This window comes from Ostrea edulis, chromosome 2, assembly GCF_947568905.1.
Source record: "Ostrea edulis chromosome 2, xbOstEdul1.1, whole genome shotgun sequence".
Classification (NCBI taxonomy): domain Eukaryota; kingdom Metazoa; phylum Mollusca; class Bivalvia; order Ostreida; family Ostreidae; genus Ostrea; species Ostrea edulis.
In genome coordinates, this window is record NC_079165.1 from 33587316 (window position 1) to 33613877 (window position 26562).

General features: G+C 35.1%; 2 protein-coding genes across 2 annotated transcripts in view; one reads left to right on the forward strand and one right to left on the reverse strand.

Annotated features, from left to right (window-relative positions):
• The window catches only part of LOC125681749 (adenosine receptor A3-like), a 59598-nt gene extending 56935 nt beyond the window's left edge, over window positions 1-2663 (reverse strand). Inside the window, exon 1 of the mRNA XM_048921949.2 lies at window positions 1973-2663. The gene's annotated coding sequence lies outside the window, so the exon portion shown is untranslated. The remainder of the gene's footprint in view (window positions 1-1972) is intronic.
• On the forward strand, window positions 683-24568 carry LOC125678105 (uncharacterized). Its single transcript, XM_056153795.1, has 4 exons — window positions 683-784; window positions 998-1139; window positions 23413-23643; window positions 24285-24568. Exons 1-4 carry the CDS (start codon window positions 698-700, stop codon window positions 24527-24529), a joined length of 705 nt encoding a protein of 234 aa, XP_056009770.1. The 5' UTR covers window positions 683-697; the 3' UTR covers window positions 24530-24568.
• Window positions 24569-26562: the final 1994 nt, after the last annotated feature.

Here is a 26562-nt window from a genome sequence, read left to right on the forward strand (position 1 = left end):
ATAACTCTCTGTGTACGATTTGTTAGATATGATTTAAACCATTCAAAAGTATCATTGCATATGCCAAATGACTTGAGTTTGTGTAATAAAACCTTGTGATTTATAGTGTCAAATGCTTTCCGTAAGTCTATAAAAATTACACCAGTAAGTTTACCTTCATCAATATTTTTAAGCCATCTATCTACTAGAGAAATAAGAGTACTTTCACATGAGTGTTTTGGCCTAAAACCAGACTGACAATCTGTAATTAGAGAATTTACTGACAAATACTCATAAAATGAATTAAAAACATGCCTTTCTAAAATTTTGCTCACACAAGGTAAAATGGATACAGGCCGATAATTATTAACTAGACATTCATCCCCTGATTTAAAAAGTGGTACAACTCGTGCCTTTTTCCAGTCATCTGCACAAGTACATGAAGATATAGAATAGTTGAAAATATATGCAAGAATATCACATACACTGTTTGATGAAAGTTTTAGAAGTTTGACAGAGATACCATCCAAACCTGTTGCCTTTGATGCAGACATACATTTTATCTCATTTTCAATAAATTCTGCAGTTATACCTGGTATTGTATAAGAATTTTCAAGTGAACATCGGTACCTAATCTATTATATCTCATGTAACGAAATTAGCAACTACAAAGTTGTTCGTTGAATTGATGTTATCGAAGAAGATAAACAGATATACAATGTCAATGAGGAACAGAAGGTGCTGTATTGTCTATTTAAGACACATCGTAGCCAAAATTCAACAACTGAAATCAAACTTGGTAAAGGTAAGGAATATTTTCAGATATATATTTTTTGTGCTACACTTTTTTCTATATTAATAATTATGATAAAATGTCATAAATCAAAAATATATTATCTAATTACTTTTCTAGAGCACTGTTGTAGAAATATCATATATAAATAAATGATATATGAAAGGCTTGAAGCCGTCAATTTTCATAAGTTATGTCTCTCTTTGTTTGAACTCGCACCTTTAGATGAGGTTCGTTGTTGGTGTGGTAGTCCTGTTTGTGGCCAATCTCCATTATGGAATGGCATCATCTTCCTCAACAGGTGGCGCTGTGTATACTCGTTGGGGTCGCAAAACGTGTCGTGACGGAGCGAAATTAGTTTACAGCGGTAAGCTTCATTTGCATTACATTTATTTAATAGGGGTTTAAAATTTTCTGGTTGCGTCAGCGATTTCTCATTCTGAATCATCATGATTTGCTGTGCTGGACAGCAGCGGTTTTTTGAACAACAGTAAGCAAAGCTTATTTATGATAATTGGACGTACACTGTACTTGCAGAAAAACGGACAATCCAAACTTACACGCCAACCCTTAGAGATGATATAAATGCTCTCTCTCTCTCTCTCTCTCTCTCTCTCTCTCTCTCTCTGACTCTCTCTCTCTGTCTTCTGTCTCTCTCTATGTCTATCTTGCTGTCTGTCTCTCGCTTTGTCTGTCTGTCTGCCTGTCTCTCTCTCTCTCTCTCTCTCTCTCTCTCTCTCTCTCTCTCTCTTTCTCTCTCTCTCTCTCTCTCTCTCTCTCTCTCTCTTTGTGTGTCTGTCTCTGTCTCTCTCTGTAGAATTAACGATTTTACTGCACTAAATCAAAGTAATTAACGCCTTCAATGTAGTAACGTGTAGGTTCTAGTATTTCAAGGGTCGGTAGTCCTTCTTGGTTTCAATTCTAATTTTCAATTCCATGTAATAAGGAGTTCAGATAAAAAAAAAATCACTGTAAAATTACATCATAATAATTTTTGAAAATTTAACATGAATCCATGATTCAAAAATTGAAATCCTTGCAGAATGTAAGAACGAAATGGCGTTTTTGGATTGACCTTTACGCCCAAGATAGTGCTGCATTCGAGATTAATTACATAGAATACTAGTATTATTCACATGGTTATTATTTCTAATAGTAACGAGCTGGTGTTCTAATAACACAGGAAGGAGCAATACTGACCTTTGCTCTATTAATTTCCAAACTCCAAAACAGATATGTTAACCGATAATGTTTACTTTTTGTTATTACCAAGAATCGCCTTTAACCTTTCATATGGTTTAATTAGTTTAGAACCTACAATGTACTTTGATACTTTAGAGATACGTTGATACGAACATAGAATGTACATCTACACGTCTTTCTTTCATTAAGCATTTCTATGATCGAAACGTGTATATGCATTCAATACATGTAGAAATCATCTACACTGTAATGATAAAACTTGGATAATGAAAGGTGAAGATAACGAACAGTGATCAATCTCATAACGCCTAAAGGGAATACAATATAGAGAGTTGGGCAAACACGGATCCCTGGATATCCCAGAAGTGGGATCAGATGCCTAGGAGGAGTAAGCATCCTCTGTCGACCGGACACACCCGCCGTCAGTCCTATGTCTTGATCAGGTAAAGGGAGTAATCCGTAGTCAAAATCAGTGTGCCAAGAATGGCCTCACAATCGGTATGAAAAACGTCAGACAGCATTTGACCCAATGATATGTTCAATTGAAAATTGTTAGATAATAGTAACGACCATAGAATTTGCGAAATGCTGAGTTTAAGGTTGATCGATCCTCATGTGATGTCATAGGTTTTTTGCAAACATCTTAATAGATTAAACTTTGTGCATGATAGAAATATATCTGTCTAAGACACAACCTATAGCTGTCAATAAACATTATAACACAGACAACATGACAACCTCATCTACACAATCTATAGCTGTCAATAAACACTATAACACAGACAACATGACAGAACCTCATCTACACAATCTATAGCTGTCAATAAACACTATAACACAGACAATATGACAGTACCTCATCTACACAATCTCTAGCTGTCAATCAACATTATAACACAGACAACATGACAACCTCATTTACACAATCTATAGCTGTCAATAAACACTATTACACAGACAATATGACAGTACCTTATCTACACAACCTATAGCTGTCAATAAACACTATTACACAGACAACATGACAGAACCTCATCTACACAATCTCTAGCTGTCAATAAACACTATAACACAGACAACATGACAACCTCATTTACACAACCAATAGCTGTCAATAAACACTATAACACAGACAACATGACATAACCTCATCGACATACCTTATAGCTGTTTTCATGGTTTTTGAAGCGAGTGTAGAAATGAACAAATTTGTTCAATTCCTGCATCTTTACGTTTTGCTCTTCAGCCTACAAAACATCACGAATTTTATATATTCACCATCTCATCATTTTTTTCCATGTCAAGTCCATGATCTCTGTCTTGGGCAGATGAAAACAAAGGGCAGAGATATAAATAACTATGATAAATTGTTAACTGACCTCAACCTGTGCTTTCTGTCTTTCCTCTTGGACAACTTTCATTGCCTCATACCGATTACACTTAAAGTACCCCCCAGTACTGGTGTTGTGTCTCTTCCATTGGTCCAGGTACACCCAGCAAAAGTCATGTTTACACTGAAACTCACAGCAAAATCATACCAGTCTTATAAATAAGCATGTGGATTAGCCAGAAAATTGTGGAGGTCCTATCAATCTTACAAATATACACGTGGAATAGCCTGGAAATTGTGGCGGTCCTATCATTCTTACAAATATACACATGGAATAGCCGGAAAATTGTGGGGGTCCTACCAGTCTTACAAATAAACATGTGGATTAGCCGGGAAATTGTGGGGTTTTTTTGGTTAAAGTTTGAGGTCTTTATACATAAACCTCTGTGATTCTCTTACCTGTGGTTTGCTCTCAACATATAATGTGTCCTCTGTTTAACTGTGAATCTATGTCTTATTGAAGAAGATGAAAAAAAGTTCACTGAGGGGTATTTCAACTTATTTTGCAAAAGAAAGGATAAACAGGTTAATATTTTTTTCTTTACTGGTCAAAATAATTCACTGGCTCTTCATGGTACTGCTTTCACTATACTGATTAGCCCAAACATATTCTGATACCCTGAAACAGTACACAGCAAATGCATCATTTAGAAGATGTGTTTGTGAAACACTGATGCCCTCCGTACGGCAGCAAAGTACATGTAATTCCATTACCCAGAGAAAGGTCTTGTCACATGAAATAAATATGTGAAATATCAAAGCACTAGCACTAACCATTCAAAAGTTATGGTCAAGGTTAAAATTTTGCGGACAGACCAAAATCTATGTGCCCCTGAATCTCCGAGGGGGGGGGGGGGCGCATAAAAATCACCCAAAACATAGTAATCCTATAAAGCAGTTTAATCAATAAAACAATGTAGATTTTAAAGTGTAAATACATTTTCAGCATGTTTACAATATACATAGTTATCTTTGAATACTTCATATGGTTACAACCCTCATTCTTCTGGATGGGTGACTTACAGTTGGGGCAGGGTTTGGAGTTGGTCACCTGCCACAGGCAGTTAGCAGCAGTGTTTGTCTCCTCCTCTGTTCCACACACTAACATATAAAACAATCAGAAAAGCTTAATAATATAGCTATCAAATACTTTGTAGGTTCTAGTAATTGCAATTTGACTGCCACAATATCAATTAAAGATTTACCAAAATTAATAAATCAAATGGTACTCTTTAATGATTTAGATAACACGTACAATGTCATGTCTAAAGAGAAATTTTCTCCGTGTGTAAAATTAATGCATTCTTACTTTCTTCTGGTTTAATCTCGCTAATCTCCTGGAACCATTTATTCCAGTTATCACAGCTACTTGGTTCATGAGCTTCCTCCAGACAATCCCTGAAAATATAGAAAATAAATATCTTACCATACAATTCACAAGCACTGGTTACAATAGAATTTTAACAGAAATCACAAGACGAGGTTTAATTTACTATTACACTGAGTTCATCTTTTGATTGATCTATAATATACAATGGGCTGTTTCTTTATGTCATTTGCTAATTTTTCCTCTAAAAGATACAAGTTTCTAGAAGGTTACCACTCCAAAACAGACACACAAAAAAGATGTTAATATTCTGATAGACAACATAAAGTCTCTGTCCAGCTTGAATACTACAACACATCACAAATAAACCACACGTACCAGCAGAAATAGTGACCATTGCCACAGTCCACTGCTCGAGAAGTATCCACGGGGATTTTCTTTTTCTGTTCCTCCTGGTCCGGTAGTCTCACCGCTCGTCCACAACCAGGAAAAGGACACCATTTTATGTTAGGGTTACTGTCCACAAATGCCTGCAATGAATAATTAAGCAAGGCAATGAATTTAAAAACTAGATGTATCGGCATGACAGGTATGCCCCCACCTGCAGAAAAGTCAAATATAAGAAGTCCATCAAATTATAGCATTGAATGTGGTATTCAGATTGTATGTTACATGCATTTAGTATAATTAAGAACTCAACAACACTCCTTTATATGTTTTAACAGTTTCAACAGCCATACAATAAATACACACTTTATAAAAGGGACATAACTCCATCAAAAATCAATGAACCAGAACAAACCTCAAATTTGATCTGTAACTCATCAATATACACCTGCATGAAAAAAAAATCAGTTCAGTATCTCAAAGTGTTTAGAAAAAAGTCTGGAAAACTGGTCGTTGATGAACCTTATTCTTTTCTGTAATTGAAATAACAGATCACAATTTTACAACACAATCTTCCAACATCAATTGACAGCTAATATTGTGGTTATTATTATTTGCAATGATCATTATACGATCTGATTTACAAATACAACCTGTCATTATGTCAAATGCTGTTAACAAATTGTGATCAATCTCATAATTCCTATAAGGAAAACAAAATAAATTAAGATTTGGGCAAACACGGATCCCTGGACACACAAGAAGTGGGATCATACCGAGGAGGAGTAAGTATCCCCTGTCTATATTTGATACCAATTGAGGCCGTCTTTTGCACACTGATTTTGACTACAGATTCCTCTGTTTACGCGATCGAGACATGGGGCTCACGACAGGGGATACTTACTTCTCCTAGGCACCTGACTCCACCTCTGGAATGTCCAGAGGTATGTGATTGCCCTACTGATAATTTTGCATTTTTATGGGAGTTATGAGATTGATCACTGTTATGTCCATCTTTTCATTTCACAGCATTTATAATATAACATCAACCTTGCACTGAGTACCAACATCATACCAAGAAATACAACCCCGGATAATGATGGAATCGTTTGATCTACTTTCGGCATACATATACACTTGGGTTTATACGTTTTGTTGGCAGATCTCTACAAACATACTCTTATTTTAGCCGATGACTAACTTACGATTGATCACAAAAGACATTAATTTTCCTTCAAAACTGTTCAACAGTTAATCTTTCCTACAATTCGTTTTAACCTGTTGGCCTCATTTGTCAAACTTTTCTCCGCAAAAATGTTATGTTTATGCAGAATTCTCTGCAAGGTTATATCGGTGACTTGTTTTTGTCGATTCCAACACCTTCCCCATAAAAAGAAACGACCTAGCCTCTCTACGACAGGACGCTTTCTTGGGACGACCATTTCTTTTTGTTTTCAAGAAGTTACCCCTTTCCTCAAAAGTTTTTTTTTGAAAATAACTAATCTGCATATTGACTCAAGTACTCTCAACATTCTCAAAATATCACAAATTTGATTTCCATTGTACTTGTTCGGTGACGATACTTTTGACCTGCGAGCCTCTTTGTTTACATAAAAATTGACAACGTGATTCCATTTAGATGACGATGATATTACATCATGACATTGGAATGTCTCGGCGATACCGAGGATTGTTTCAAACTTTCAATTACTATTTGATTTTATATTTTTCTAAGCCAAGCGACATAACTCTTTTATTGAGTTTTCCACGAATATGTATGATACGAGGATGTATTTGTTGCAAGCATGAAATTTGTTCATCAGCATAGATGAAACGCCATGCTGGGTCAAAAGGTTATAGAGAGAAAAAAGTACATCCGGGTTCTTAATTAATGTCAAACAGCGTACAAGCATTATAATTTGATTTACATTCGTTTAATTTGAGCTTGTGAAGTACATGTAGATTGTACGTGTCTCTATGTCTGCTAGCTACTTTCACTTCCGATGCTATCTATCGATTACAGTCACTCGACCTCTAATTTATCCCAATGAAATAATACATTAAACGGAGAAGTGATAACAGTCCCCCGAGTTTATTGACAATGAACTCATTTAGTTCACCTTAAATACCATTCTGTAATAGATCTAGCAGCCGGTAGAGGGTATCACCGAAATTCTACAATTTTCTACGATTCAGAATTTACAATTAGACTGTAAATTGTTGTTTCATGAAGTGGAATCTTCATAACATGGGTATAAAAACAACGAAGTGTAAATTACATGACAAGTAGTTTCTTAAAACAGGGACCCCCCCACCCCCAAATTGCTAGAGTAAACGTTTGGTGCTCTGTATCCATGATGTAAAGAAATTGTGTCAAAATATAAGAAAAGAAATCATGAGAAATTATGAACAGAAAGCAATATATCTGATATATATATATATATATATATAATTAGATAGTTCTATATGCCGACACTGAGTGTGCAAAAACGTCTATGGCATGGCTACTTCATCATGCAATGTTCATTTTGATGGTGAAGTGAAAGGATGTGGTTTTCGGATCAGATCTTACACGCTGAGTTTTCATGTCGCCTTACACGCTGTAAAGACAGGACCGTTCTACCATCTGTGTGAATTTCATTTGTATTCGTATGAATATCTAAAGCTTCAGATCTAAGAAATGTTTATAGTTGGTGTTACTTGTGTGAATTTCATGTGTATTCGTATGAATATCTAAAGCTTCAGATCTAAGAAATGTTTATAGTTGGTGTTACTTGAACATAAACAATTTTAATCCCTTCCGACAGCACCATCAAAATATATAAAACTAGCAATTAATGTGTGCTGTCTTGCATTTCTTTCCTGATATAGATGCTGTCATTTCTGTTATTGCTGCATACGATTTCTCTACACTGTTCTACGAGTTGTTGATTGCGATGATTGCTGCCAGTTGTCAGTTCCACAACTTCAATACAAAGAGATCAAGCATGGGTTTGTCTTCTACTATGAATTTTCTAACGTCTATGAAAGGTGAAGATAACGAACAGTGATCAATCTCATAACTCCTATAAGCAATACAAAATAGATAGTTGGGCAAACACTGATCCCTGGACACATCATAGATGGGATCAGGTACCTAGGAGGAGTAAGCATCCCCTGTCGACCGGTCACACCCGCCTATATAATTTTCTAGGAGTTCGTGGGTTGTTGATGGCAGTGGTACTGTACGGCACTATGAGTTCCCTATCTTCCATGTTTAATAACTCGAGTATTACCTTCGCTATAAATACACCTCTGGAGACGCATGCGTCCCAGGGCAAGAGACCAAAGGTGATCTTCCTTTCTAATCCACATGATCGCATCACTCACTGACTCCATATTTAAACTTACCGTAGAAACGTTCTTGTAATAAATCACTTCTGCACATGTTCAAGATGCCATGCATTTAAAATAAAACTTATTAGATTTACCCGAAATGCTCTGGGGATGATAAGAATAATGAGGTTCATAATATATGGCAAAAAATATCGACAGGATGATATTTAAATATGATGTTAAATCAAATAAATGCAGGATATATGTACAATATCAAATTAAAGTACGCTCATATTTAGAGTGCATAAATACATGTAATTAGTTTCTGTTGATATTGAATATTCTAATTGCCAAGGTTTCTAAATCTTCATTGTATCAGCGTGTCTTAATTACAGTTCATCACTGCAATATTTGATTTTGTGGGTCCATTCGAAATGACTAAACATTTCCACTTTAGTAGTATTGCTTTCTTTCTTTTCTTTTACTAAAACTGAATATTAACTTAAAATTGTTTACAGAAGAAATAGATTTAGTTTTACTTCCTCGGACATATCAAAGGAGAGGACTTACATAGACTTAGAACCTGCTATCATTTACTTTTAATAAAAGATTATTTTAATTGAATGAAAAGAAATTTATATATCATTGTGAAGGCAAGTCTCACAAAAGGGCTTCGCTTTCGATGCTTTCTGGGAATATTTTCTAAGTTCTAGATCCACAATTCTTTCAATAAAAGAAAAAGATTAACATAGTTCAAACTCACTCTTGATCTTTAACGCATTGATATAAGGTCATGTATAAAATTTAGTAGCTGCAGTTACAGCCAGATAAAGTCCGTCTATAGGGGAGGCCCAAATAAAGTATAACAATTATTATGTGAATTTTATGAACTGTCCTGTTAAGTGTCTCCCTTCGATAACCCATTCTTATATGGCAGACTTTACTTCCTAGAATTTGACATTGACGTACAAGAAACAAACAGCTGAATCAATGAATTAAACCTTCCACCAGAATGTATGCATTAACGCCATTGGCATCGTATCATATGATTTCTAGTACAAAACTACGTAGAAATTATTTCACAAAACATTCATCATCAGAATCCTTAGAAACGTCACTGGTATCATTTATTTACATTTGAATCCACTTAATGTCCTGCTTCTTATTATACATTTGTGTACGTCCCATCCTTTTCATATCACTATTCTTTACCAGGAGTTTGTTTTCAATCTTTTGGATGAAAAGGGTGACGATAACGAAGTGATCAATGTCATAATCCATAAAGAATACAAAATCAATAAAATAAGAAACACGTACCACTGGTCACACTAAAGCTGTGACCAGGTTCAAGGAGGAGCAAACATCCCCTGTTCAGCGACCACACTCGCCGTGAGCCCTTGATTCATTCTGATCACCTAAAGTCAGTAATCCGTGGTGAAAAGCAGTATGTAAAGAACAGACTAAGAATTGACCTCAAATGTTCCAAAACTCGTTTTTCATTTGTGTCCAATTCACATTCGTTAGCTTTTTCTCACTCACTGCACAATCGGCTTTTGATTTTCCGAGAATATGTCCCATTTTCATAAATTACGTATACCTATAATTTGATGTTTGTTTTTCAATGAAAGGTAAAAAGGTGATTTACTAAGCTTATCATAGTCATCTAAATGGATTGAGTGAATTCGTTTTACACCTTGCAATATCTGTTCATCTTTCATATCTATGGATTTTATAACCCTGAAAGAACACAGTTCTCGCTAAATGGATTCTAATCAATTCTGCCAGCCGTTTCCAGTTACTGTGTTTTCCTCATTTTGAATAACATATCGAATATTAAAATACCGTGATTCTGTCATTAGTTTTAGTTCGTTTGAAATCTCTCTTAATCTTTGATACTTTAAAACAAACTTAAGGTTAAAGTGAAATATTCCAACAAAGGATTAGGTACCATTTACATAATCAACCTCCTTTGTCGTAAACATGTTAAATCTTTTCCATCATATTTCAAGTTTACGTCTACACCTTGTATTTCCTACAAATATACTTCTTGTTACAACAAATTAAGTGTGCAGATCCCAGTGTACGGAAAACACCGTTGCGAAAACTGTGCAGAATGCGGGGCTGGTTTTAAAGTGCTTTCGGGTTTTTTTAAATGTGAAGTGAAAATGAAATAACTCACAAAGCCAAAAAGGACTATTCCATCTAACTTTTGAATCTGAGCCGTAATAGAGAATAATTATTCTAACAATTCAACTTCAATTTAACAATGGTATTTCTTACAAAATATTTAGGAATCGTACCCAATGTTACCTGTCAACATTATTGGGACGTAATGCAGGAATCGTCTTTTTTATAGAATGTGTCATTCTGATTTTCATTAACTATACATAACCAGAGATGGGACCGTGTGTCCAGGAGAAGTAAGCATCACAGTTGACTAACGTCACACCCACCATATCTAATCATATATTACAATTAGATATTTGGTGTAGTGCACAAATTGATAATTCATAGTTAACATTGTTTTCCAAATAACTTAAAATAAGATATAATTGTGTGCATATGCTGTCAAGTATACTTCACAAAGACGAAATCAATAAGCAACTTCTATAGGACACACCTGAGAAATATGGAACCCATGAGGGTACTGACTAAAACCCGGTCTCGGTCCCGGTCTTCGGTCTCGGTCCCGTGACTAAAACCCGGTCTTCGGTCCCGGTCCCAGATTTTTTTATTTGATAAAAACAGAATACATCAGAATATCTTAGCCCCAATTTCTCGTTAATTTAGATATGACCTATCATGCCTGCATTCTGATAGTTGATTGATAATATTATTGTCGTCTTTCGTAAAATAATATGTGAAAACTCCGGGACCGGTGGGACCGAGAAGTAAAAACAGTGCTAAAAGCCGGTCCCGGTCTCGATAATTTTTATTTTTCCTAAATAGCCGCTTGAATCTACTTTTTTATTTAAAAAAAGATAAGAGTGTTATATTCAATGGCATTCCTTTGTATGGACATGTATGTTTCTGATTTATTGTATGTTTGTGTTTTATTCAATTTTCTCTCCCAATTGAACGCGTTACATTACATTTTCATCAAAATAATATATATGTACTTCTCCTGGTGTATTTGTTTGTAATTTACTGTTGGATGTAGTTTTTACAAATTTAATTCTTCTTCTTTTTTCATTTAGGTCAAAAATTGATAAAATTTTCAAATTCAATGTTGGTGTATTCCGAACCGGGTCTCTGTACATGTTATATGTATACGCGGGTTACTGTTCTTTCTCTCTCTCATTTACGAGTGTATCGTGAGAATCGGATTAATTTGTTAAAGTATGATGTTATATTAGTTGTTTTAATCAGGGAAGAAAAACCTCTATGTAAATATTAGAATAATATTAAATTTTATTATAATTTTTGAAACATGATGAATAATTGTTGTTGATAGCGAAACAAAATTAATGTGCACTCTTGTCAACAACCCCCTCCCCCGCCCCTTTCCAGAAAGATTCTGAATACAAGAATGATGCTTTTGAAAAGCAAATGTTATATCCCCGTAATCGGATATTCGGGGAGCATTTATATAGTTTTGGGTCCATCCGTCTGTTTGTCAGTAAAAACGTGAACCTTCGGCAAAACTTTTGAATGCATGTTGATAGGGTTTTCATATTTCACATGTGTACTCCTTGTGACAAGACCTTTCTTTACATGCAGTTCTTCACCTTTCATATTTGACCTACTTTTGAAAATCTTTAACCTTAGCCATAACTTTTGAATGGTTAGTAAAAATACACGAGGGTATAAAATGCTTCAGTCAGGCATACTTTTCTTGAAGCGCTAAAAGTAGGCAAAACTGAAATTTATTTCTTAAATGAATTTACATGTATGTCTTGCATATTTATAAATGTAGATTTCATTGTTTGTAAATTTGTTAGTTTATGTCAAATTTATTCAGTTTGAAATATAAGATATTTTGAAAATAGGAAACAAACAGTTTTTGTGCAGCATAATTAATACCTGTATGTTTGTACATATACGTATATAACTATTCACAATAAATATACATGTAGTTACCACATAATATTACAGTAAAAACATACCATAGATTATTTGAAGATCATCTAAAGTCAGAGGGTATCTTCTGTATAAGTATACAGAATCTGACATTTTTGGTGAGCATACATGTGCTCTATGTATGACACACTTTTATAGATACTATAAATATATTATTAGGTGGATTTTTTTAAAGCATTGTATCTAAAAGAACCACAACTGAAAAAAGAAAACTAAGTATCAAATAAGAAAGGAAGAAATATTTTATAGTTATTATTCATTGGTTATATACCCATATAAAGAGATCGGGTTCGGAATACAAAACATGAATCTTTGAAAACTGATTTTGATTGGAATAGAAGAAATAAAATAAATGAACAAATAAACTAACTGCAAATTACAAACAAATACACCAGGATAAGTATATATATATTATTTTCCTTCTACATCCTTATCTTCTTATGAAAAGGTAGTGTAAAGCGACCATTTGGGACAAAATGTCACGTACATGTAGTTGAGTTCGATTCTGACATAAATATAAAGAATATTGGAATAAAAAAACAACACACACACAATAAATCAGAAATATATGTATACAAAAGGATGCCATTGAGTATCACGTCCTTATCTTTTTTCATGAAAAGGTAGATTAAAGCGGCTATTGAGGAAAAATGTCGAGACCGGGACCGGCTTTTAGCATTGTTTTTATTTCTCGGTCCCACCGGTCCCGGAGTTTTCACATATTATTTTACGAAAGAAGAAAATAATATGATCAATTTATTATCAGAATGCAGGCATGATATGTCATACCTAGTTATTGAGAAATGGGGCTCAATTATCCTGATACATTCTGTTTTTATCGAATAAAAGTATCTGGGACCGGGACCGAGACCGGGTTTTAGTCAGTACCACCCATGAGTCACTTAATATGAAAGTAAAACCTCTCGCCTTCTGGTGTTCGCCTGTTCATGTAAAGAGTTTAGCAATTACAAATTTGTTTGTTGACTTGATATCATGTTATCGAAGAAGATAAACAGATATACGATGTCAATGAGTAACAGAAGGTGCTATATTGTCTATTTATGACACATCTTAAAGGACACAACGCATGATTCTAAACTTTTTCATTTTTTCAGCAAAATTAATTCTTTTTATGCCTAAAACTACTTTAAATGTGTTTTAAATGAAATATTTTGCGTAGTTTTCGAATTTGAAAGCATTGAAATTCAAATCTTGCGATATGCATATTTTCTTTCGCTAGTTTACGTGCCATTATGTGTGACGTCATATGCGCCCTCGGGTTTGAAAACATCTATTATCCATTTCATAAACAGATTAGATTTAATCGACAAAAAACCAATTATCATGTTAACGGCTTGTAAATAATAATGTATTAAGATGTTTTGTGCCGTGCTCGGGTGTACTAGTTGTCGGTAGAAAGGATTTAGACTGAGTATTTTTTAATTGTTCGAAGGATGGTACGAAAAAAAAGACGTGGATAATTTTTTTGTTGGAGCAAGAACTTTACCTTAAAAAACACACCCAGTCACCTTTTCAAAAACCGCTTGGACAGAGACCCTGATAAACTGCAAGAAAATGGATATATCGAAGCTATAAGCACTGGTAGGCCTATAGCATACATTCTGTTTTGCTCTTCAAATTCAATACACACTCGGATCAACTGACCTTCACCATGTAACAACATATATCGACGATACAATGTAACTTCTACCAACTGGTAGCTTTACAAAAAATAAAAGATACAAAATAATTGAACTTTAAATTATACAAATAATAGAATATTGTATTTCCTAATTTTAATTTGAATTATAAAATTATTTCCTTATTGAACTCGTAGCATCTTGAGTGCGTCAGTATAACGCCGTGCTCCCACTTTGTAATTCCTAAAGACATGCAGATCACAATTCAAAAATAGTAATAAGATTGCTTTATCAAAATAAAAGAATGTGATTACCACTTTAAATTTGATTATTTTTATTGATTTATGTGTGCGTTGTCTGTTTCTTTCTTTCCGAAATGCACTCGTGACAATAGCTTGGCATAGGGCCTAGTTGTCAACAATTTAACGTATCATAATTTGTCTAATCCAAAAATAAATAATGATGGCACTGTTTATTTTAGAAAAACAGCATCAATTACAGATGTATAAAGGAAGAACATCACCAAACAGTTTGTAGACAGCGACTCATATAAACATTATTTACTCACAATACTGCCGATTTCATACAAGCTTTACTCGCTTAATATTTGGGTATTTACATCGTTATATGTGTGCACTGGTGGCGAAAACATATAAAACTCAGAAAATTTGTCAACATCGATTTAAATGTTGCCCATGGTAAATAAATTAGGCCGCTAAAAGTTGAGTTTTTAATAATATATCGCAGTACTTTCACAATCCGAAGGGTGCATGTGACGTCACTGTACCACGTGACTACCTACCTAATTAACTAGACTTTTTGAAATCGGAGCTTAGATTTAAGTCTGTATTGTGGTTAATTATCGCAAAATTTCGGCGAACGAACTATTAGAATGAGTTACTATAAGCATAAAGAAGACAAAATGCATGTAATGTTGTATACTTTGAAAACATGAGATGTGTCCTTTAACCAAGTTGCGGTGGTCTAGAGGTAGAGCGTTTGCCCCGTATGCGGAAGCCCGGTTTTCGAATATCGACAGCGACAGGCCTTAGTGGTTAAAACAGGAAGTGACAGTTCCATCGCCAAACGCTCGGCATCAGGTGTGAATGTCACGGGTCAAGTCCCTATGAGGAGTAAGCATCCCTTGTCGACAGCATATATGATGTCTTAAGAAAAGCTGAAACCCGTCATTTTTCATAACATACCTCTCTTCCTTTCCACTCGCGCCTTTAGATGAGGTTCGTTGTTGGTGTGGTAGTACTGTTTGTGGCCAATGACCCGTATGGAATGGCATCATTTTCCTCAACAGGTGGCGCTGTGTATACCCGTTGGGGTCACAAGACGTGTCCTGAAGGCACGAAATTAGTTTTCAGCGATATGCTTCTTTTGCATTATTTGATAGGGGTTTAAAATTTTCTGGTTAGGTCAGCGATTTCACATTCTGAAATATCATGATTTTCTGTGCTTGACAGAAACTTATTATGTTTAAAAGGACAGTAAGTATAGCTATTTGTGACATTGGGCGTAATGTACCCTGCATTTACAGAAAAAGAGATAATCACTACTTATTATTATCATTATTGTACATTTATATAGCGCTTTATCTAATCAAGATAATTACCCTAAAGCGTTTTACATGTAGAACAATAAAAACAAACCTAAACAAAGAACAATAAATACATAGAAAAGGGCAGAAAATAATACTACAACTGAGGTTAACATTAAGATGATTTCAGCTTCTCCATCGTCAAATTCCCATATTTATGTAGCAATATTCCTTTATCGCCTACATATGATGTTGATATATCTTAACTCATTCGATACGCAAGAACTTGTTCTACGTATGATCAGTTTTTAAATCGAGGCAGGCAACTGACAAAGACGTTGATGTTACAGGGCTTTCAACAGTCTCGTTTAAGGTCAGCATTTCGCAAATTCTATGGAAGTTATAATGATCTAGTTTGCCAATACAAACTATCTTTGGATCAAATGCTATCTGACATATTTCATATCAATTATTAGGCTGTTCCTTGCACATTGATTATAACTACGGATTACCCCGTTTACCTGATCAAGAAATAGGGCTCACGGTGGGTGTGATCGGTCTACAGGGGATGCTTACTCTTCTTAGGCAGCTGACCCCACCTCTGGTATATCCAGGGTCCGTGTTTGCCCAACTCTATATTTTGTATTGCTTATAGGAGTTATGAGATTGATCATTGTTTGTGATCTTCACCTCTTCATTTTCACATAATTTTAAAAGAAAACAAAACCAGGGATACATATGCGATATCAAATTAAAGTACTCTCACATTTATGGTGCATATACACATGTAATTAGTTTCTGTTAATATAGTGTATTTTCATTGCCAAGGTTTCCAAGTCTTCCTTGTACTAACATGTCTTTTCTACAATTCATCATTCCAATATTTGACTTTGTAGTTTTATTTGAAATGATTATACATTTCCACTCTAACAGTATCCATTTTGTTTCTGAGACTGAATGTTACGCAAAACTTAAGGTTGTTTACAGAACTAGAACTAATTTCACCAGTGGCAATCGGCGTCTTCCTCAGACAACATACTGAAAATATACATCAAAGGCGAGAGCTTACATAGACTTAGGACCTGCTGCCCTATATATTATTTATTTATGATAGAACATTGTTTTAATTGAATGAAGAAAACCAGATAGCATTGTGAAGGCAAGTCTCACAAAAGGACCTCGCTTTGTGGCAATATTTTCTAAGTTCTAGATCCACGACTCTTGTAATAGCTATTTCAAAAATAGGTCAACAAAGCAGAAACTCACCCTTCAACCAAACTAAGGTCAATTTAATGGCTGCAGGTATAGCGAAATAAAGTTCGTCTATGGGTGGGACCCAAGTAAAGTAACAACTTTTTAATCTGAATTTTAGGAAATTTCCTGTTAAAGCTGTATGGTCCGAATTGCATTTTTTCCATCTCGTAAAAACGCTATTAAATCATCGCATGTATGTAGTTATGAGGCTTTATGACATGTCATACATTATTTCACTTGTTTTAACCATAATTATTTGATTTTAAACGATGTTTACAAACAAACGCGTCGCTCTGACATTTCAAGTGACAGTCATGTGACCGGTTCAAACTTTCAGATCATTGGTGGTCTTATCTGTGTAAAGCTGTGTATTTTATTACAACAGTACCGTGCCATAAGTTTAATGGAAATAAAAGTATCAAATACCTCTTAGTAATTCGTTATTTAACGCTCTTTCAGCCTTAAAACTAGACAGTTGCGTGTGAGTTGATACATAATGTTGGGATTTCCCTGACGCGCGTGGGTCTATTTATAGACGTCTAACACTGTATAAGGTATGCGTTATCCGGAACACATCGGGCCTTTCACCGAAAACACCGTGTTTTGGATGAAAGGCCCGAGGTTTTCCGGATGATTTATATATGTACCACACTATATTTACTGTCTAAATAATATTCTGACTCATTTCTTTAACATGCAGATGTTTTCAAGCATGTAATTAAGGGAGAGTTAATAACTTTATAAAGTAATTAATCTGCTTTAAGGTAGGTCCTTACTCCTGGATTTTTGGGGTTTAGGTAGCAATTTTTTGTTTGGAATCAATAAATTAATGTTGTGAGTAATGGAAAAACGCAAAACAGTTAAGGATTTCCATGTTAATTTTCATTACAGATACTACTGAAGTCATGTACCCCTATGTAGATTTTTATGAAATTCATTGGGAAAAGGTTTTTGTTGTTACTTTAAAATAAAAACAACAAAATATTTTTTGAATTGCATTTATTTATCAAGAAACATGTCAATAACTAAAACACATGTAATTTTCAATATGTTCATCAAGTTTTAAAATGATATGTGCAAAATTATTGAATTAGCGTTATTCTCCAAAGTGTTAGAAAACAAACAAACGTGGACATATTTTCCTTATAGAATGGTTTAAACATCATTTTTTTTCTGTTTATTTTAGTAGATGTACATCTGTTATAGTTATTTATGGGGGAAAAAATCCACATCTTTCCCTAATAATTTCAAATCTATAGCTTCCAGAGTATGTATACCCCCCAAAAAATCGAAGCCTGGAACCACACAGTTGAGCTATCCAAATCACTCATGGATTAAAATGTTATGTAATTTCATGAAAAGACACAGATAATGATTTCTTATCACCTTGGTAAAATGTTTGTGAAAAATAAAGGGAATCTATCGCATAATGGACTTGAAAAATAATTTAATGAAAACAGAGTTATTGTCCTTGGATTTAATATTTTGAAACATATTATTGATTATTCAAATATAACGAAGACTTTTGAAATATTTTATGGCTAACAAGATATTTTACAATCACTATTGAAAAAGACTCCAACAAAATTTAAGTTCCTGTCATTAAATCATTGACTTTGCAAAATCTTATGACGTCACAGGAGTGTGGAACTACGTTAAAGTAATTATGTACAAAAATAATACATAAACATCGGGTCATACAGCTTTAGATGCCTCCCTTCGCTAACCCATTCTTGTAAGGCAGACCCCACTTCCTAGAATTTAACCTTGACGTACTAGTACATTTTTGTAACAACAGCTGAATTAATGCAATCTTCCACCGGAATTTATGTATTCATATCACCAACATCCTGCTTTATGATTTCCATTGCAAAATTACGCAGGAATTGTTTCACTGGTTTTAAAACATTCATCATTAGAATCCTTAGAATCGTCACTGGTATAATTTATTTGCAAATTTGAATCCATTAAATGTCCTGCTTAGACTTCTGAAACAATTTGGTGCAGCCCATCCTTTTCCATCTCGCTTTTTTACTAACTTAGTAGTTTGCATGAAAAGGGTAACGATAATATAACAGTGACCAATCTCATAATCCTATAAAGAATACAAAATGAAGAAAACGTCAAACACTGACCTTTGGACACACTAAAGTTGTGATCAGGTTCCAGGGGGAGCAAGCATCCCCTGTTGACAGCCCACATTTACCGTGAGCCCTCGATACATCATGATAACGTAGGGAGATTTGTAGTAAAGAACAATATGTAAAAACCAGATTCGTAATTGACATCAAATGTTCCAAAATTAGTTTTTTTTTTATTTGCATCCAATTCACATTCGTTAACTTTTTCTCGCTCATTCCATATTCTGCCATTGATTCTCCGGGGATATATCTCATTTTGATAAATATCTAGTGTGATGTTTGGTTTAAATGGAAGGTAAAAAGGTGTTTATACTATGCTTATCACAGTCATCTAAATTTGGATTGGTTGGATTTCTTTTTCAGCTTGTAATAGTCTTTCATATCTATGGATTCTGTAATCTTGAACAGTTCTGGCTAACTGGATTCTAACTTATTATGCCACCCGTTTCCAGTTGCTGTGTTTTCCTAATTTTGAATAACGTGTAGAATTTTTCAAATACCGTCTCTCTGTCATCAGGTCATTGTCCCCCACCGCAATTCATATTTTGTAGGATTGTTAGTCACCATGTCTAGTTGATCATATTTTGCTGCCATTTTGATTCGACAAATGTAACAGGAGTTATGGAACTTTGTTGAATTTGTACATGATACACTATAGGAACAATTTGTGGACGCAACTTTTCAGAAACTGCTCAACGGATTTTGTTCATGATTTGTCGGATTGTTAGTCACCATGTGTAGTTGGTCATATTATTCCGCCATTTTGAATCGACAATTTTTACAAGAGTTATGGGACTTTGTTGAATTTGTACTTAGTACACTTTAGGAACACTTTGTGGACGTAACTTCTTCAAAACCGCTTACCAGATTTCATTCAAATTTTGTAGGATTGTTAGTCACCATATGTAGTTAATCATAATGGGCCGTCATTTTGATTCGACAAATTTCACAGGAGTTATTGAACTTTGTTGAATTTGTACATGCTACACTATAGAGACTTTTTGTGGACCCAACTCCTCCGAAACCGCTCAACGGATTTTGTTAAAATTTTGTAGGATTGGTAGTCACCATATGTTGTTGATCATATTGCGCCGTCATTTTGATTCAACAAACTAGCTTGAAAATACGGATATATATTTAATTGCTGTTATAAAATTTAGAAATTCATTTCAAAATTAAGGATTATCTCCCTCATGCGTAGCTCTTATCCTTGGACGAAATTGGCTCCACTTGTTTGGAACGCTGTTTTTGGCTATATTTAGCTCTAAAACTTCATCGTTATTTCGGATTTCAAACGTTTCGGTTGAGCATCACTGAAGAGACATTATTTGTCGAAATGCGCATCTGGTGCATCAAAATTGGTACCGTATAAGTTTTACATTTTAGAGAAGTTATGGGACTTTTGTGTTTCAACTTTTTTTGCGGCGGTGGAGGACATGGCTACGTGTAGCAATCTTGTTATTATTATTTATCATGTTGACATTTCAACTTGAATTTAACAATGGATTTTCTTACAAAATATGTGGGAATTGATGACAATAATAAACGCTACCTGTTAACTTAATTGTAACGTCATATAAAGGAGTCGTCGAACGATTGTTTTTATAGAATGTGTAATTCTGATTTCCATTAACTTTACATAACCAGAGACGGGACCATGTGTCCAGGAGGAGTAAGCATCCCTGCTGATTAATGTCATATCCGCCATTTCTAATTATATTTTACAATTAGATGTTTAGTGTAGTGTACAAATTGATAATTCATAGTTCATTAACATTAACTGGGCATATGCTGTCAAATAACCTACACAAGGAAGGAATCAATAAGCATCTTCTTTAGTTCACTTCTGAGAAATGTGGTATTCATCAGTCACTTACTATGAAAGTAGCACCTGTCGTTTTCGAGTGTCAAGTGAACATGGATTAACTAATTTATTATATCTCATGTAACGAAATTATCAAATACAAACTTGTTTGTTGAATTGATATTATCGAAGAAGATAAACAGGTATACAATATCAATAAGTAACAGAAGGTGCTGTATTGTCTATTTAAGACACATCTTAGCCAAGATTCAACAACTGAAATCAAACTTGGTAAAGGTAAGGAATGTTTTCATATATATATTTTTTGTGCTACACTTTTTTCTATATTAATAATTATGATAAAATGTCATAAATCAAAAATATATTATCTAATTACTTTTCTAGATCACTGTTGTAGAAATATTATATATAAATAAATGATATATGAAAGGCTTGAAGCCGTCAATTTTCATAAGTTATATCTCTCTTCGTTTACACTCGCACCTTTAGATGAGGTTCGTTGTTGGTGTGGTAGTCCTGTTTGTGGCCAATCTCCAGTGTGGAATGGCATCATGTTCCTCAACAAGTGGCGCTGTGTATACTCGTTGGGGTCGCAAGACGTGTCGTGGCGGAGCGAAATTAGTTTACAGCGGTAAGCTTCATTTGCATTACATGTATTTAATAGGGGTTTAAAATTTTCTAGTTGCGTCAGCGATTTCTCATTCTGAATCATCATGATTTGCTGTGCTGGTCAGCAGCGGTTTTTTAAACAACAGTAAGCAAAACTTATTTATGATAATTGGACGTACACTGTACTTAAAGAAAAACGGACAATCCATACTTACACGCTAACCCTTAGAGATAATAAAAATACTCATGCTCTCTCTCTCTCTCTCTCTCTCTCTCTCTCTCTCTGTAGAATTAACGATGTTACTACACTAAATCAAAGTAATTAACGCCTTCAATGTAGTAACTTGTAGGTCCCAGTATTTCAAGGGTCGGTAGTCCTTCTTGGTTTCAATTCTAATTTTCAATTCCATTTGATAAGGAGGTCAGATTAAAAAAAATCACTGTAAAATTACATTTTAATGATTTTTAAAAATTTAACATGAATCCATGATTCAAAAATTGAAATCCTTGCAGAATGTAAGAACGAAATGGCGAGTTTGGATTGATTTTTAAGCCTAAAGATAGTGCTTCATTCGAGATTAATTACATAGAATACTAGTATTATTCACATGATTATCATTTCTAATAGTAACAAGCTAGTGTTGTAATAACACAAGAAGGAGCAATACTGACATTTGCCTTATTAATTTCCAAACTCCAAAACGGATATGTTGACCGATAATGTTTACTTTTTGTTGTTACCAAGAATCGCCTTTAACCTTTCATATGGTTTAAATAGTTTAGAACCTACAATGTACTTTGATACTTTAGAGATACGTTGATACGAACATAGAATGTACATGTACACGTATTTCTTTCATTAAGCATTTCTATGATCTAAGCGCGTATATGCATTCAATACACGTACAAATCATCTACACTGTGATGATAAAACTTGGATAATGAAAGGTGAAGATAACAAACAGTGATCAATCTCATAACGCTTAAAGGGAATACAAAATAGAGAGTTGGGCAAACACGGATCCCTGGATATCCCAGAAGTGGGATCAGATGCCTAGGAGGAGTAAGCATCCTCTGTCGACCGGACACACCCGCCGTCAGTCCTATGTCTTGATCAGGTAAATAGAGTAATCCGTAACCAAAATCAGTGTGCCAAGAATGGCCTCACAATCGGTATGAAAAACGTCAGACAGCATTTGACCCAATAATGTGTTATATTGAAATTTTTTAGATAATTGTAACGACCATATACTCAGTAATTTGCGAAATGCTGAGTTTAAATGAGATTGTTAAAACCCCTGTAACATCAACTTGCTTCTCTGTAGCCTGCCTCGGTTAAAAACTGATCATACGTAGAACAAGCCCTTGCGTATCGAATCAGTTGAGATATAAACATCATCTCACCTTAACACTCATTTACCTGATCAAACCAAAGGCTCACGGCAGGTGTGACGGTCGACAGAGGATGGTTACTCGTCTTAGGTACCTGGTCCCACCTCGGGCATGTCCAGGGGTCCGTGTTTGCCTAACTCTTTATTTTGTATTCCATGTAGGCGTTACGAGATTGATCACTGTTCGTTATCTTCACATATCTTGAAATCAGTTCAAAAATTTATTCTAATATCTGAAATGTTTTTAGAGTTGTGGTTGGTACATAAAATTCACTTCGTTATCTGAAATATTTTAGCGTTGTGGTTGGTACATCTGTCCACCAGAAGAATAATGTCAAATCGGGCAATTTGGTTTTATTTTAAACGATTTTTCTAGAAAAATATTTTTTTCGTTAGTGTTTTTAAAAGGACTGTCCAATATTTTGTGCATAGATAATAGTTGCTCGAAAGATGAAATGATGATAATTCACGTGTAAACTATCTACACCTCACCTTCTCACTGCCTTAAACGCGACCTGTATTGCTTTTACAGGTTATGCTGGGGGGTCTCATTATAACCACCAAGGTGGCGCTGTGGAACCAATTTGTTTGCCAAGGGATCCGGAGTGGGGACATCATCATGGGATGCATTCAGCACGAGGTTTTGTCTACGGTGCGGAGTACGAGACTGTTAGTTTTAGCAAGACTTCACACGTCCACGATCAGGATGTACCATGTGCGGTCTGTCTGGCTGTTGGCAAGAAATCCGTTGTAGTTATCCCAGGTAAAGGAAGAGACCTAGATACTAGTACTTGATATATAAATGACTTCAATACATGAAGTCATTCAATCTATTGTTTTTCTTTCTCACATATATATCTGTTTGGATTTTACTACGTATTTTAGGCGATCTCCTGCTATAACGTTATAACGTTGATTTGCAATAAAAACATTTCATTTCTATCAGATCCTGAAAAAAGGGCGTTTGATAATTCCCCAAATTTTTCTAGGGTTCACGAACATCAAAGTACAAATAACTTATTGGCCGTTTAAAGATATTCAATATTCGTTGGCACCGGTCACGGAGGGTGAGATGAGTGGTTTCTGAGTTCGCTTCGTGATCGGAAGGTCGTGAATTCGTGCCCTTCTCTTGCCTTGTCTACATCAAACCTAAGACGATAAAATAGGTAGCGGGCGTTCCTTCGGCATTTAGAAGTGAAAATTTCGACTCTTTTGCATGAGACATTAAACCGGAGATCTTGTGTCACGAAAGTCGTTGACACATGGCTCTAAATTCGTGATAGTTCGCCAAAGTCTGGGGATTTCTCAGTATGAGTGAAATATTCTGGAAGAGGGGTAAAACAAATAAAGCAATACAGTATCAGTTGATATAGTATTATTTAATGGATTTACTTTTTTCTCTAGCAAAGAAAACATGCTACAAGGGCTGGAAAAAGGAATACAGTGGATATTTAATGTCTGGACATTATACCCACCCAGCCGCCTCCACCTACACCTGTGTGGATGAACACCCCGAAGCCGTACATGGGGGTATAAAAAACGAGAATGGATACCTTTTCTATCCAGTGGAAGCCCGCTGTGGTAGTCTGAAATGTCCCCCTTTCAGAGATGGATGGGAGTTCCTTTGTGTTGTTTGTTCTATTGCTTGAAGCCAAACTTTTCATTAAATAAAAATATTGCAGTTTAAACTGTAGTTTTCTGACACTTGGATGCAAGCTATCAAAACCCATCATTGAATACTCAAGATGGTGAGTGAAAAGTTCATCTATGGTTTAGGGTGATTACTGTACAGAAATTATTGAATTTCACAAGACCAAAAAATGGCCAAAATATGGGCAAGTTTTCGTCTAAAACTTAGGTAGTTTACAGCTGGTGTACACTATCATTGTTATCTGTAACAATGACTCTCAGAAAAAAGGAGACAATGAATAGAGATCAATCTTATACTGTAATTCCTATAATGAATACAAAATTGAGAGTGGGGCAAACATTGACCTTGGAAACACCAGGGGTGAGATCGGGTGCCTAGGAGGAGTAAGTATCCCTGTTAACCGGTCACACTAATCTCAGCGAGATTCGTCGAGGCTGGATATTTGGACTGACGCCTCTTCCGAATCTCAGACCAGTGTCACATAAAGTGATTCGGGAAATCTTGCCTGAACTTCGGCCGCTTGTTGCGATTAAAATGGGTTAAATTGAATTTCTTGTCCGCTTCAACTTTTCGCCTTAGACATCCTATTAACTCCCTATCACAATGAAACATGCATTTCTTACCTTTACAAGGTGCAAATCCCACAGTAATTCAAGTTGGCTATTTTCGAAGCCATTGCAAACGGCCACCATTTCATATTTTACCTTCTCAACACTGAAAAGTTCCGATAGTTTAGGACGCCTTCAAATAGATTGATTAAATATTACACAGTTTTCTTTTTATTACTTTTAATTTTTATGCTTAAATGCTTTGTACAAAGTAATTGTCAACCAGTAAGTTCTGTATTTTCAATCATAGTACAAATTGTCATGAAGTAGTATATCGGAACTCTCCAGTGTTGAGAAGGTAAAATATGAAATGGTGGCCGTTTGCAATGGCTACGAAAATAGCCAACTTGAATTACTGTGGGATTTACACCTTGTAAAGGTAAGAAATGCATGTTTCATTGTGATAGGGAGTTAATAGGATGTCTAAGGCGAAAAGTTGAAGCGGACAAGAAGTTTAATTTAACCCATTTTAATCGCAACAAGCGGCCGAAGTTCAGGCAAGATTTCCCGAATCACTTTATGTGACACTGGTCTGAGATTCGGAAGAGGCGTCAGTCCAAATATTCAGCCTCGACGAATCTCGCTGAGATTACGGTCACACCAGCCCTATATCTTCATCAGGTAAATGGAGTAATATGTAGTCAAATAGTATGTAATGTAGGGCCTAACAATTGGTATGACACACACCCGACAACATTTGACCTAATGTCAGGTTGCATTTGTAAATTAGATCGTTATAACGACCATAGAGTGTCACAATAAATATAGCATAATTTCATTTAAACTTAATATTTATTTTATTTATAATAAAATGGGAAATGAGTTCCTTGTGTAACAAACAAAATATTGAGGTTTCAGATTTTTAACAAAATATTTTTATGAATTATTTCTCAGAATACCTGAAAGACATTTACACAAAGTATTTTCTAAACTGAAAGAAATATATTGTGCAAATATTTATCAAAAGTAGTTGCCAATGGTTCAGGCTTGATACAATAGAATAACAAGAGGCCTACGAGCCACATCGCTTACCCGAGTCCCCTTGGCCCATATTTAAAGATTTTCCTTATATATTCGTATGTAAAACTTTGATCCCTATTGTGGTCCCAACCTACCCCTGGGGCCATGATTTTTACAAACATGAATCTGTACAATGTCAGACAGCTTTCATGTAAATTTCAGTTATTCTGGACCAGTGGTTCTTGAGAAGATTTTTAAATGACCCTACTCTATTTTCTGCATTTTAGTGATCATCTCCCCTTTGAAGGGGGCATGGCCCTTCATTTGAACGCCCTTCACCCAAGAATGCTTTTTTGCCAATTTAGGTTGAAAAAGTTTACAGACGACAGACAACAGGCGATCAGAAAAGCTCACCTGAGCTGAAAGCTCAGGTGAGCTAAAAAGATCTGTAAAATTTTTGGGT

Bases quoted from the DNA above. Each gene is read 5' to 3' on its own strand.
- LOC125678105 (XM_056153795.1), top strand. From the start codon at position 698: ATGTCAATGAGGAACAGAAGGTGCTGTATTGTCTATTTAAGACACATC. The intron at 1,140-23,412 runs GTAAGCTTCATT...TTGCTTTTACAG, and splicing joins AGCGAAATTAGTTTACAGCG to GTTATGCTGGGGGGTCTCAT. The intron at 23,644-24,284 runs GTAAAGGAAGAG...TTTTTTCTCTAG, and splicing joins ATCCGTTGTAGTTATCCCAG to CAAAGAAAACATGCTACAAG.